Raw genomic sequence first — 13,855 nt, forward strand, 5'->3', positions numbered from 1 at the left:
TGACGTAAGGTATGGGAATCCTATGGACTTCCTGTCTGGTTTGATGTGTGGAGAAGTGACTGATTATTTTTTGAGTTATTTTCGGATTATATCCATTTACGATGGCTGTATTTTTGATTACTTCTAATTCCTGGTTTAAAGATTCTTCAGAGGAGCAGAATTTGTGTGCTCTGGAAACTATATTGATTTAATAATGCCAGATTTCTGAGATGGATGATGAGCGGAAGAATTGTGAATGTAGCGACCTGAGAATGTAGGCTCGCGAAAGACAGATATGGCTATGGAACTGTCTTCTTTTCTTTGGATGTGTAAATCCAAAAAAGGAGATACCCTGTGGAGATTCTTTTTCTAACGTAAAGTTGATGCGATGATGAAGAAGGTTAATTTTATCTAGAAACAGTTGTAATTCATGTTTGGGATGATCCCAGGCTGCAAACACGTCGTCGACATATCTTAACCAAATTTTTGGTTTGGGTTCAAAACTGAATATTTTTTTTTTCTTCAAGGTGTTCTAGAAACAAGTTTGCTAGGTTTGGTGATAAAGGAAATCCCATTGCTGTTCCTTCTTCTTGCTTGTAAATTTGACCTTTCCAGGTGAAGTAACCTGATGCAATAACAAACTTGAACAATTCAACTATATCAGACGGAAATTTTTGAGTTAGTCATTCTATTGTTTCTTTATGGGGAATGTTTGTGAAGAGGGAAACAATGTCGAAGCTGATTAACAAGTCAGTTTTTGATATAGAAAGTATTTTTAACTTGGGTATAATTATGTTAAAGATACCAAGCAATTTTAAACCTGGTTTTACTCCATTTTTCCCAAATAAAGGAAACAGACAAAATGTCAAGTTTGCGCCTGCAATTGATGCAATACTAGCTGATCCCACAGTTAGTGCAAGACCAAGGCAATTCGTGGTAAAGGTGGAGCAAGCTCTGATCACTAATCTTAATATTTACCCTTAATGCCAAAACACATCTCCAAGAAGGGGATGTATGATGTTTTGTATTAAAGGCACAGGGCCACTACCCAGACCGGTTTCGACCTTTATTGAGGTCTCATCAGTGGGAGCCAGGCTAGAAATACCAAGATTTAGTAATGCAGAGCTTGTATTTTACCAAAACAAGTTACCATAAGGTGTTATAACTTTATTAAATAAAAATCTCAGGAGGATATATAAATGTAGAAAGTATTTTTAACTTGGGTATAATTATGTTAAAGATACCAAACAATTTTAAACCTGGTTTTACTCCATTTTTCCCAAGTAAGCAAACAGACAAAATGTCAAGTTTGCGCCTGCAATTGATGCAAGACTAGCTGATCCCACAGGTAGTGCAAGACCAAGGCAGCTCTGATCACTAATCTTAATATTTACCCTTAATGCCAAAATTTTACCAAAAGTATTTTACCAAAAAATTGGTAAAATACTTACAATCTCTGCATTACTAAATCTAGGTATTTCTAGCCTGGCTCCCACTGATGAGACCTCAATAAAGGTCGAAACCGGTCTGGGTAGTGGCCCTGTGCCTTTAATACAAAACATCATACATCCACTTCTTGGAGATGTGTTTTGGCATTAAGGGTAAATATTAAGATTAGTGATCAGAGCTTGCTCCACCTTTACCACGAGTTGCCTTGGTCTTGCACTACCTGTGGGATCAGCTAGTCTTGCACAATTGCAGGCGCAAACTTGACATTTTGTCTGTTTGCTTACTTGGGAAAAATGGAGTAAAACCAGGTTTAAAATTGCTTGGTATCTTTAACAACAGTTTTTGATAGTTGAATGTCTTTAATTTTTGTGTGAAACTCAGTAGAATTTTTGATTGAAGAGACTGAGTGGCCTATGTGAGGGCAGAGAAAGTTAGATAAGAATCTTGATAACTTGTAAATTGGACTGCTGATATAGTCTACAACAGGTCTAAGTGGAACATTAGTTTTGTATAGCTTAGGTAAGCCATAAATTCTAGGAGGTCTTGCATGGTATGTCCTAAGTTTTTTGATTGTATTTTGAACCCAAACCAAAAATTTGGTTAAGAGATGTCAACAACGTATTTACAGTCTGGGATCATCCCAAACATGAATTACAACTGTTTCTAGATAAAATTAACCTTCTTCATCATCGCATCATCTTTACGTTAGAAAAAGAATCTCCACAGTGTATCTCCTTTTTGGATTTACTCATCCAAAGAAAAGAAGACTGGCATTTATGAAATTCCATGCTCATGCAAATTGTCTTACTTTGGACAGACAGGTAGGTCTGTTCAGAAACACATCTCGGAACATCAAGACCACATTCATCTTTTTAAACCACAGAAATCTGGCCTCTCTCAACAGGGAATTGAAAATCCAAACCATAGGATCCATTCGGAAAAGTCTAAACTTTTACATAGATCTTTATATAAACATGAACGTTTATACAAAGAAAGTTCTGAAGCCCTACTACACAGACCAAACTTAAACTGCAACGACGTTCTTACTATTCCTAAAGTATGTGAAAATCATACAAAATTGTGTTAAATAATTATTTATTTTTATTTTTTATTTTTTTTAATTTTTTCTGTAACATGTTACGCATGTTTAATGAGATTCTATTGTAATCATGTGCCCTAACTGTATGTTATTCCTATTATTGTTTTAAACTACTGTACTGATGATGCCCTAAGATACTTAGGATGAAATATTTACAATTAAATAATTTTCACTCTGTGTTTCTTTTAATTTTAATCATATATTTCTTTTGGTGACATGGATTTGTTGTTAGATTGGAATGAGGTGTTTTGAGTTATTTTACTCACTTGGGTGTGGATTTTTCTTATGAAGTTTATATCTGTACTGGGGGCTCATCCCCCTGGAACCTATGGCACCCAACCCCCCGTGTTACGCACTGCTAGGCCGGTTCTCCTTGAATTCTGATGACTCGACACTCAGGGTAGCTCCCTGAGTGTCTAATCTTCAAAAGGAGGGCTCTCCCCCCTGGCACCTAAGGTGCCCAACCCCCCGAATTTCTGACTGGTAGGTCGGTTCTCCTTGAATTCTGATGATTTGAATTTTGAAAACTCAAAAGGGGATTTCTGGCGCCTATGGCACCCAACTCCTCGAGTTCAGTTCCGGACTGGTAGGCCGGTTCTCCTTGAATTCTGATTACTCGAATTTTGAAAACTTGAAAGGGGATTCCCCCCCCAGGCACCTATGGGCACCCAACCCCCTGAGTTCCGGACTAGTAGGCCGGTTCTTCTTGAATTCTGATGACTCGAATTTTGAAAACTCGAAAGGGGTTTTCTGGCACCCACTCACCCCGATTTCCGGACTGGTTGGCCAGTTCTCCTTGAATTCTGATGACTCGAATTATGAAGACTCGACAACCAGGGCAGCCCTGAGTTTCAAAAGTTTCAAATAACTTGACAAAAAAACGTTACAAAAAAAGCTTAACATTTTATATTACAGAGTAGATTGATATAATTGGGACTGCATTGTTTTTCTAAACTATCTGCAAATGCTTCTGCTTTTTCCTCATCATTGTAGGCAACACTATATTCACCTTGGATTGGAGGAAGTGTAAAACTCTTCGAACGGAGTGATCTCATCATTCTCCATATTGACTGATCCTCTGTGTTTAATTGGTGAATTTTGTTATTCCAGAGTTGGTTACAGTAATCCTTTAGGGCATATACCAAACCTGGTTTCTATTAACTGCTTGTTTATCTGCTGGATCCATTGTTCTCTGATATTGTCTTCTTAATCTGTTTTTCTCTTGGATAAGATGTTTTATATCTTCTGGGAGTATATTTGGTGGTGTATATTTGGTTATATTTGTTACCTGTCTTATCGCTGTCAGTAGGTGTTTTTCAAGAGTTTTTACTGCTTTTTGTATATCTTCGTTGGATGTTATATGTGCTATTGGGCCAAGGTTTTCCTGGAATGCTGAGGGAAGTTGTTTCCAGTTTATAATGTGGTGGTGTTTTCCATTAAATCTTGTATGGTGCCTAGTTGTAATATGATGGGGTTGTGATCAGAACTTAAGTCATTGACTGCTTGTATTTGATAGCTGTGCACTATGTTTTTTAATATAGCTATATCTAGTACATCAGGAGTACGCAGTGTGTGGGTTCAGTGGGTCCTATCACTGTTATATTTCGTGAAGTGGTATAAGAGTTGAGTATTCATCCATTGATATTTGAGTTTCTGCTATTCCAGACTGAATGTTTGGCATTAAAATCTCCAGCTATTATCACTGGTATGCCTTTATTTAGTATCACATCTAAGTCAGATTCAAGGAGTTTTTTATTTGGGGGGGGGGGTTGTAGGCTGCATATCCTGATGCTGCTTGTGTTTTCCATATGTATTTCAATATTCCTGTAGTTTCCATGTGTTCTGTTTGGGGTTCGGCTATTGAATTATATTTTATGTTTCTTTTGACAAAGATGGTGGTGCCTCCACCTCTGGCATAGGATCTGTGTGTACAATAAGTGCTATAACTGTTAATTCTGATCTTGTCACTTGGACGAAGATGTGATTCGTTTTTGAGTATGATGTCTGCTTGGGTATCCGGAGAGTTCATCGAAAAACAGTTTACCGAAAGACAATTCATCGAAGGCAATTCATCGAAAATCAGTTTATCAAACAACAATTAATCGAAAGACAATTCCTCGAAAAAGCAATTCACCGATGAGCAGTTAATCGAAAAGACAATTCATCGAAAAACAACAATTCATCGAAAAATCACAATTCATCGAAAATACAGTTCACCGAAAAATGAATTATAAGGCGTGTGGGGGCAAAGATATGTGTGCAATTTTTTTTTTTGGTTTGTTTTGGATTATTTTGAGAGATATATATCTTTTTATTATCCTATTATTTATAACTACTATTTATCCTACTTCGTTCGGAAAGCGATTTTTTGGCAGGGCATACTGGTTGCAGTGAATGATATCCACCGAGGCGGGTATAGTTGAGATGTTAAAAGAACATTTCATAAAAGGATTTCATCATCATGAAATTTTTTAGCTCATATTCTAACCATTGATGAAACATGGATTCATCACTATGACCCGGAGAACAAACAACAGTCAATGGAGTGGAGACACAAAGGTTCTCCATGGCCAAAGAAGTTTCGAACCAAACAGTCAGCAGGAAAAGTTCTTGCCATTGTCTTTTAGGATATGGATGGTGTAATCCTTACCTTACCTCAAGAAAGGTGAAACTGTTACAGCAGCTCTGAAGGAATTGAAGGAGGTACTGAAGGAAAATCAGTTCGAGAAACTAAGCAGAGGCGTGTTGCTTTTGCAGGACAATGCACCTGCTTATGAAATCCAACAGACCATATACGACTTGGGATTTCAATATCTACCTGAAACACATACGCAGGGCTGGCCCTAGAAATTTTGTTGCCACGTGCAGTAGCATATTTTTCCGCCCCTTCCCCTTAAAAAAAACTCTTTTATTTAATTATTTATACACAAATATAAATATACGCAAATGAAGAAATCCATCGAAATCAAATCGGGACTGCGTGGTGGCCACAAGCAGTGGGATACGCGCAGTCACCATAATGTGGAGTTGCTCCATCGTTTTGGAAAATGAGGCCCTACACATTCTCAATCTGGGGAAACACAAATTTCTCTAGCATATTTAGGTATGCCACTCTTGTAATCGTCTCCTCATGGAAAAAATGGCTCATCAACGTGATCATGCATGATCACATTGTTGAGCCATATTTTCGAACCAACTCGAAAATTCCAAAACAGAAAAATCAACTTTAAGAAACATCTCTGGAAAATGGAAGACTACAAAAAAACTTGGCGTAAATATATAAAAAAAAGTTCTCCATCCTAAACTTATTTTCTACAAAACTGCAGAAACCGAGAAGAGAAAAATTCTACAGCTCATTTAATGAAACTGCTGAAAAGGACTTCAGCATCCTACGTTTATCAAGGATGTCAAGCACCTTTATCAGGGCGTTTAACCTGAAGGTGAGTTAGCCTGTCTCATACAAGGATGGAAGGTTTTTCCTCTCTGAAACTTGGTTTTTTTCTTGCCGAAAAACAAGCGAACCGGATTGGAAAAACATGTAGGGATTTAAGGCCAGTTGCTTCTTCCCTAATTCAAAACAACTCAACCCAATTCCAATTTCCTTTAGCACTGTGTTTTCTAACTGTGATCTGCCGACCACTGGCATCCTCCAAAAGTCGAATAAGACTTCCAACTGCTGCTCATCTAAATATAACACCAGATGAGTATGCTTCTAAAAGGTTTACAGGTTTGTTTTTTAAGACTCTTTATTCATCATTCCTTATTTTATTATTTTCCTTTCCTAGAGAATATTTTAATCTTTTATTTACTTTTTAACAAACTGCACACCCACACATATACTCCTCAGTATTCTTAGCCTATTCCTCCCCTTATTAACTGCAATTACTTGCTTTCGAGGTTATTCGGGAGATAAGTGCATGTGGCACTCCTGTCATTGAGGAATAACAGAAACAGGAGTAAATAAGTGAAACGTGATTGAAAAATCTTCAGGAATGAATTTTTTTCAAGTTTTCCAATATTTTTACTCTGAATTCCTGTATATTTTATTATTATATTGTGAAAAACATTTACATCAAAATTGATTCTTTGATTTACATCAAAGAATCAATTTATTATTATTAGCAGTAGTAGTTGTAATATTAATGATTAATACTATTTTCCCTCATCCTCCTCAATATAATGATTGTTGGTATAGCAATGCTGCTTTACTAAGGAATAATTACAGAACAATATCGATTCTTATTGTTTTTGTTGTCCGATTTGCCTATTTCCAGGAGGAAAAGCCTAGTCACCTCAGTATTAGGCCTACTAACGTTCAGTAAATTTATTTATTTATTACGTTTATTAATAAAAAAAATTTATTTGGATTCCATATTTGAAACTTTTACAAAAAAATGTCGAACCCTTCCAGTTTTCAGTTCAGCTATATTCGGGGCTACAAAGAATAGTGTCGAAATTATGTATACAATAACTCACAGAATTCGCAGAAGTTTTCAGAACAAGAAGCTGAATTCACGGTTCAGTTATAGTTCGTAATGGTTCACTTGTATCATGACATTTCTGTAAAGAAGTTCCTAAATGATATTAGCAATTTTGCTCTGGCTGGATGAAATTTAATGAAATTTTTAATTTCAATCGACTAGACTTATTGTGACAAAATTTGGTAGAACGAATTTCTTAGCCTATTCCTCCCCTTATTAACTGCAATTACATGTTTTCGAGGTTATTCGGGAGATAAGTGCATGTGGTACTCCTGTCTTCTCTACAGATAAATCACTAACTGTACAATGAAGCAGGATGTACACTTACATTAAATGCTCTAAAATGCAAGAAAATAATTATTACATTTCGATGACCACTTAAATATGTTGTCTGTAACATGGGTAACGTTCCGCATTGTTACTGAAGATTTTTAAACAATACTTTGCAAGAAAAATGACTTTTCGATGAATTGTAATTTTAGGAATTGGTCATTCGATGAATTGCCTTTTCAACGAATTGCCATGCGTTAAATTGTCGTTGGGCGAATTGTTTATTCGGCGAATTGCTTTTTCGATGAATTGCATTTGATGAATTGTCTTTCGATTAACTGTTTTTTGATGAATTTGCCTGTAACTGTCTGGGTTTCTGCTGCAAACTCCTGCAGCTCCTATATTTTGTTTGATAGACCGTTTGTCCCAGCTAACAATCTGTAGTGATTTCGGTTTTCTTTTAGACTTATCCATTAAGAATTTCAACAAGGAGTGACTGTGTGTGCCTTAAAATGATATCCTTGGCTTCTTGAGTTGGGTTGTCAGAGTTCAGCAAGCATTTCACCTATGTGACTTGTTATGTTCAGTCGGATAGGTTTGTTGTGACTGGTTTGGTTTTGGGTCTTTAAGTACAGCATACGATCTTCCATCCATTGTGGAGATTGTGGCTTGATGGGAGGACGTGTGTTCTTGTATAGGTTTGCTGGTTTTGAGGAAATGCTATGCAGCCCTATAGTTTGCAGGGTGTGGGCCCCACAATTTGCTGGATGTGTGCAGGGTTTTTGTCATTCATTTGTTGCGTGTTTGCCACTACATTTCACGCAATGAAATTCAGCCTTACACAATGTCACAGATGCCCAAATTCTTGGCATCTGTGATATTGTGTTGTAGTTGATTTATGTTTTAATGTTTCTACTTTTATGACTAGATCACAGGTGGTCTGGAGATTGTATATGTGTGTTTGGTCTTTACTTATTTCCACTAGAATTAGAGGGTAGGGTGTTTTATCAGCTCTCTGCATTCGGCTGACTTAAATTGCCAAGGTTGAAGTAATGAAGAAGTCATATTTCCATATACAAGTAGTCAAAAGGTGTCATTCCTTATTATTAAAATACTTTGGATTAGAGATAGATGTTGAAATTTTTCCACTTGGTTATATTATAAATTAAAGATGCCAAGTGATTATATTCTTGGTTACATCCTTTATCCAAGTATTAGCAAAGTTTGTACGTGAAGTCACTTCATGACCAGGGTACTTGTATGTAGAGGCTAATGACTTCACATTAATTCTTTAGTATTCCATAATGCCATCCTTATGGACATGATAATGCTATGCATTATGGGAAGGGCCACTCATCAGATGGTTTCGACCTTTTTAGTAATAAGGTGTGACATCTTTTTGAATTTGTTTGGTGCACATTAGTATTAAAAAGTTTGTCTGTTCATTTCATTTTTAATAATAAATTTTATTTTTCTCTTTAGGTATTTTGTGTATTATAATATCTTACAGTATCATAAATCATTTCTTGAAAGCAAAAATTTTTATTACTAATTTAGGAAAAAAAATCTTTCTCAAGACGAAGTCAACAACAATAGCCTCTTTTGGAAACAAAAACTTGTGTTTGACACATTCCAGTATATATGGGATCTTATAAATCAACTCTGGTAAGTATTTTCTTTTAGTTTTAAATGCATTATATATAGGTAGGTCAGTGATTCAACCAACTTCTCTATTTCATTGTTATTCATTTATAATCCTTCTCAAGAATTCTATCAGCATATTCCATATATTGTACTAAGAGTTGTGATGAAATGTACAAAATGAAACTTCTAGAATGGGCTGTACTAATTCATGTCGATAAATGCTTAACCAACCTGACTGTGAAAGTAGCTAGCAGTAGTTTCAGGCTACGTGCCATTTTGATTGTTTGCTGTTTTATTTATTTTCTTTATTTTAATTATTTCTGTGGGGAGGGGGGGGAGATTTAGCCTTTCTTTAGAAAGCATGATTCAAAGCAATGCAAGTGAGAATAACAGTGAAAACCATACATTTTTTATATAGTAATTGAATTTAGAAGTAATTAGAAAAATTGAGAGTTAAATACAAAGGCAATGATTTAGTACTTTGAAATTTTATGTATGTCCCATTTGACCATTTTAATTTATGCAAATCAGTCAAAGCTCATCTAGTAGAATGTTGTCTTCTAATATCTAAACAAATGTGTGTATTTCATTGTATGTTTTTCATTAACCAATGATATATTAATGCTCTCAAAAAGTGACCTTTTTACCCTCTAATACTGGGGTCGCCAAACTTCTTTGACCATCGACCCCTTCAAGAGTTTCTTGACTTTTTATCGACCCCCCTCTATTTTACTATTACGTAATTATAATAGGACAAACAAAAAAAAGACACTTATGTGAGTTTTTGGATTGTTTGTTTTATAGTTACAGTGTTTATTGTATGTATAATATAGTATATATTATTATATTACTATTACTATCACTAATAATATCACTGGTATTACTAGTGATATTAATATACTGGTATTAATAAACTACTGGTATTAATATCACTGGTATTACTACCAGCCCTGCTCACCTCTTCAGCATAGAGAAGTTTAGTTTGTGAATGAATAACGATTGAATTATAATATGTATGTTGATGAATTTTAGAACATTAATGCTCACTTGTATGTCTGTGCAAAAATGAGACTGGGATCGAATACATGCAAGTATAAGTAAATAAGCAACCGCGCACACGTGTTGCAATCTCGCTCCCACCGTGCCGGCCAGGTGGGAACCACAGACATCCGTTTATTGGTAAATACGTCATTTTGGCCTACTTGATTTGCCTCCATAACTATTTTCATGACCTTGCTCCATCTTACGGTCCTATTCATGTCACCGTTCCCACGATTCACTCTTAATTGCGTTGTCATTCAGGATGGAGGTAATCCAAGTTAACCGAATTAAATATTACCCGTACAATGATGTCTTATATTTTTCTATCGACCCCCCCTAACAATGTTATATCGACCAGTTTGGCGATCACTATTCTAATACAAAGTGAGTTAGTAATACTTTTAGTAGAGAACTACACTTCATTATCACAAGTAATAATGGCGAAAATCATTCCAAGATTCTACCTACATTTCTAGAAATGCTCCCAGCCAAACCTTTTTCCCCTAACGTTTCTCTAGATGTAAACTTAAGATTTCACTGCTATAGAAATAACACATTATTATTATTTTATGGGCAGCTCCATGGAATCCGAAGAATCATTACAGAAGATCGAACTATTCATACAGTACTCTCACACCTCTCCTTGAACCCATTAACAGACAAAGTTCATACAACTGACTCTGGCAACCCATTCCATTCATTCACAACTCTCCAAGCAAAAATTCAAAACCTCCCACTCCTGCTAACCACACCTTTACTTAACTTCGAGGGATCACCTTTGGTTTTTTTCCCCTCTAGCCAAATGCTGAAACTTTTTCACCTATCAACCAACTTCTGCAATCTGCACATCCTCAATCTATTTTCATAAGGAACATTCCACCGACCACTCACCATCTTGGTAATTTGCTGCTGGATCCTCTCCACCACTTTCTTATACCCAAGAAACTCAGGAGGCCAGACCTGATCACAGTAATCCAGATGCAGATGTATGAAGACATTATAAAGAGGAATAACAACTTCCTTATTTCTACTTGTTAATGTGTTCTTCAATAGTCAAGTGATCTTATGAGCTACCTTCGCAAACTTAGTAATATGTCCTATAAACTTCAACTCTCTTTTCACCACTATCAGATCCTTAGCTTCATCTATTTCCTGAAGTATAGTTCCATCAATATGGTACACAACTTGTAATCGATTTATCCCAAAATGCATAACATCAGATTTCTCCACATTAAACTGAGGCTCATTATCTTTTGCCCATACTGATAGTCTATTTAAATCACCCTGCATGCTGTCCATAGTGGCTTCATTAACTATTACTCTACCAGATTTTGTATCATCAGCAAATAACTGAATATTTCCTTTCAGGTTATTCCTATATCATTTATGTGCAAATTAAACAGTAGTGGTCCCAGTACTGAACTATGTGGCACACCACTAGTCACCTGCTTTCTCCTGAATTATGCTCCTCCTTATACTACTTTTTTTTTTTTTTTAGTATCTGTCCATCAGCTACCCTTGTATCCATATAACCAGTGTCATATCCATCCCAATTGGTTCTGATTTGCATAACAGAGTTCAGTGTGGTATTCTATCAAATGACTTTGCAGAATCCAACAGAATCATTGTGTTGCCATTCCTTTTATCCTACTCAGCTGTCCCTCTATTATGAAAAGTTCTTAAGTTACTAAGGCATAACTGACCTTCACAAAGCCATGTTGCCTCCTCATAGAGTATCATATTTTCATCAACCCATCATTCTTGAATTCTTTTTATGACCAACTTTTATCACCACTCCTGAGATACTGATTGGTCTATAATTTGCTGCTGCAATCTTAAAATCTCCCTTATGCAAAAGAACTACTGTAGATAGAAGTTTTTTTCACTTGGCTATGCTACCAATTATATATTTGGTTTAATCCTTTATCCAAGTGTAAGCAAACAAAGTTTGCACCTGAAGTATTTTCAGGATTGGGGTAACTCATGGCAAAAGTGGTATAACTTCTCATCACTTGCCTTAGTATCCCATAATGCAAAGCAAATCTCCTTGTGGACATGTATAATGCTATGCATTAAGGGAAGGGTCACTACCCAGACCGGTTTTGATCTGTATTAAGGTCTCATCAGTGGGAGCCAGACCCAGAGGTGGTGATACTAAGGTGGAAGTAATGGAGAAGTCATATTTCCATATATCAGTTGCCAAAAGGTGTCAACACCTTATTATTAAAATTCTCTGGATTAGAGATAAGTTGATGGAAGTTTTTTCCTCTTGGCTATGCCAACAATTATATATTTGGTTCAGTCCTTTATCCAAGTGTAAGCAAAGTTTGCACCTGAAGTATCTCCTTGTGGACATGTGCTCTGAAGTAAATATGACCTCCATTAAATATTTACTCTGAAGTAAATACTGAAGTAAATATGACCTCCATTACTTCCACCTTAGTATCACCACCTCTGGATCTGGCTCCCACTGATGAGACCTCAATAAAGGTCGAAACTGGTTTGGGTAGTGACCCTTCCCTTAATGCATAGCATTATACATGTCCCCAAGGAGATGTGTTTTGCAGTATGGAATACTAAGGCACGTGATGAGAAGTTATACCACCTTTGCTATAAGTTGCCCCAGTCCTGAAAATACTTCAGGCACAAACTTTGTTTGCTTATACTTGGATAAAGGATTAAACCAAATATATAATTCGGAACTATTGTAGACTTAAAGAGCCCAGTCAAAGACATTGCCGGTTCCCTTTCACATTCTTTAAAAACATGAGCTTGATATCCATCTAAGCTTACATTTTTATTTAAATTGAGATTCTTCAATATCCTCGGAACCCTTAATTCATCCACCTTTATTCCCACATCAGTCTCTGTCACATATGTCACAGTCGTAACCTTACTTGAATAATATACCCTTGCAAAGTAGGTCACTGAACTGTTTTATCTGCTTCTCTTACTTTGTTACCATCAGTGCTCATTAAGGTTATCCTTTCATAGTCATTCTCTTTCTTACTTACCATGTGTGACAAAAGAACTGTTCGGGATTTCCTTTGGCCAGCGAAGTTCTTCACATAATCTGATTTTGTCTTCCTTACTATGTTGGTCACCTTTCTTGCCTGACTCTTATGCTGTTTATAAGCTTGCTGGTCAAGTTTCTCTTTATATACCATCCACAATATTTTCTTTTCTTTTTTTTTTCCCAGCTCATGCTTAATGATACTAATTATCCATGTAACTCCTACCTAATTAACACGTTTGCTGCCACGCTCCTCAGGCATAGTTTGTTCCCACACACCAAGCACTTTTGCATCTTCAAGGTCACTACGAGTAATCTCATAGCTGGCTTATCAGACATAATTTTTTTTCATACGCCAACAACGAGTAATCTTGTATCACTCCCATCTTCAAGGTCACTACGAGTAATCTCATAGCCAGCTTATCAGACAGAATTTTGTTTCATAGACTACGAGTAATCTCGTATCACTTCCACCTATATATTATATGCGCTGACAACGGTGTTTATTGTGTCTAGTCGAGTTTTAGTTTCTAGTCTCTAAGAACCTTCAATTTCGCCATGGCCAGTAAAAGAAAACTTACTGATATAGAAGTAGAAGCTTATGCTAATATGAGCGATGATGAATTTCTTGAAATATTTGGCTCCGATTCCGAAGATGATCCTACAGACGACTCTAGCGGTGACTCAGATGATGAAGAAACTTTTGAAGATGAAGTTAGCATCCAGCCAAATACATCAACATCTACTTATTGGAAAAATTCAGAACAAGAGCCCCCACAATTTGAATTTGTTGAAACTGAAGGTTTTAAAATTGATGCTGGAAATTTCAGTATCAAAAGGTGTTAGTTGAACTTTTCTTTTCTGAAGATTTTCTCACAA

At 36.2% G+C, this 13,855-nt stretch overlaps 1 protein-coding gene across 3 annotated transcripts in view; it reads left to right on the forward strand.

Annotated features, from left to right (window-relative positions):
* The window catches only part of Swt1 (Swt1 RNA endoribonuclease), a 368,135-nt gene that overhangs the window by 296,717 nt on the left and 57,563 nt on the right, over positions 1–13,855 (forward strand). For all 3 annotated transcript variants that reach the window (XM_090396646.1, XM_090396647.1, XM_090396648.1), the window contains one exon: positions 8,836–8,943. In XM_090396646.1, coding sequence (XP_090252772.1) covers positions 8,836–8,943 — 108 coding nt within the window. The remainder of the gene's footprint in view (positions 1–8,835; positions 8,944–13,855) is intronic.

This window comes from Typopeltis vanoorti, chromosome 8 (assembly GCF_054136105.1).
Source record: "Typopeltis vanoorti isolate ZY-2024b chromosome 8, IOZ_Tvanoo_1.0, whole genome shotgun sequence".
NCBI lineage: Eukaryota > Metazoa > Arthropoda > Arachnida > Uropygi > Thelyphonidae > Typopeltis > Typopeltis vanoorti.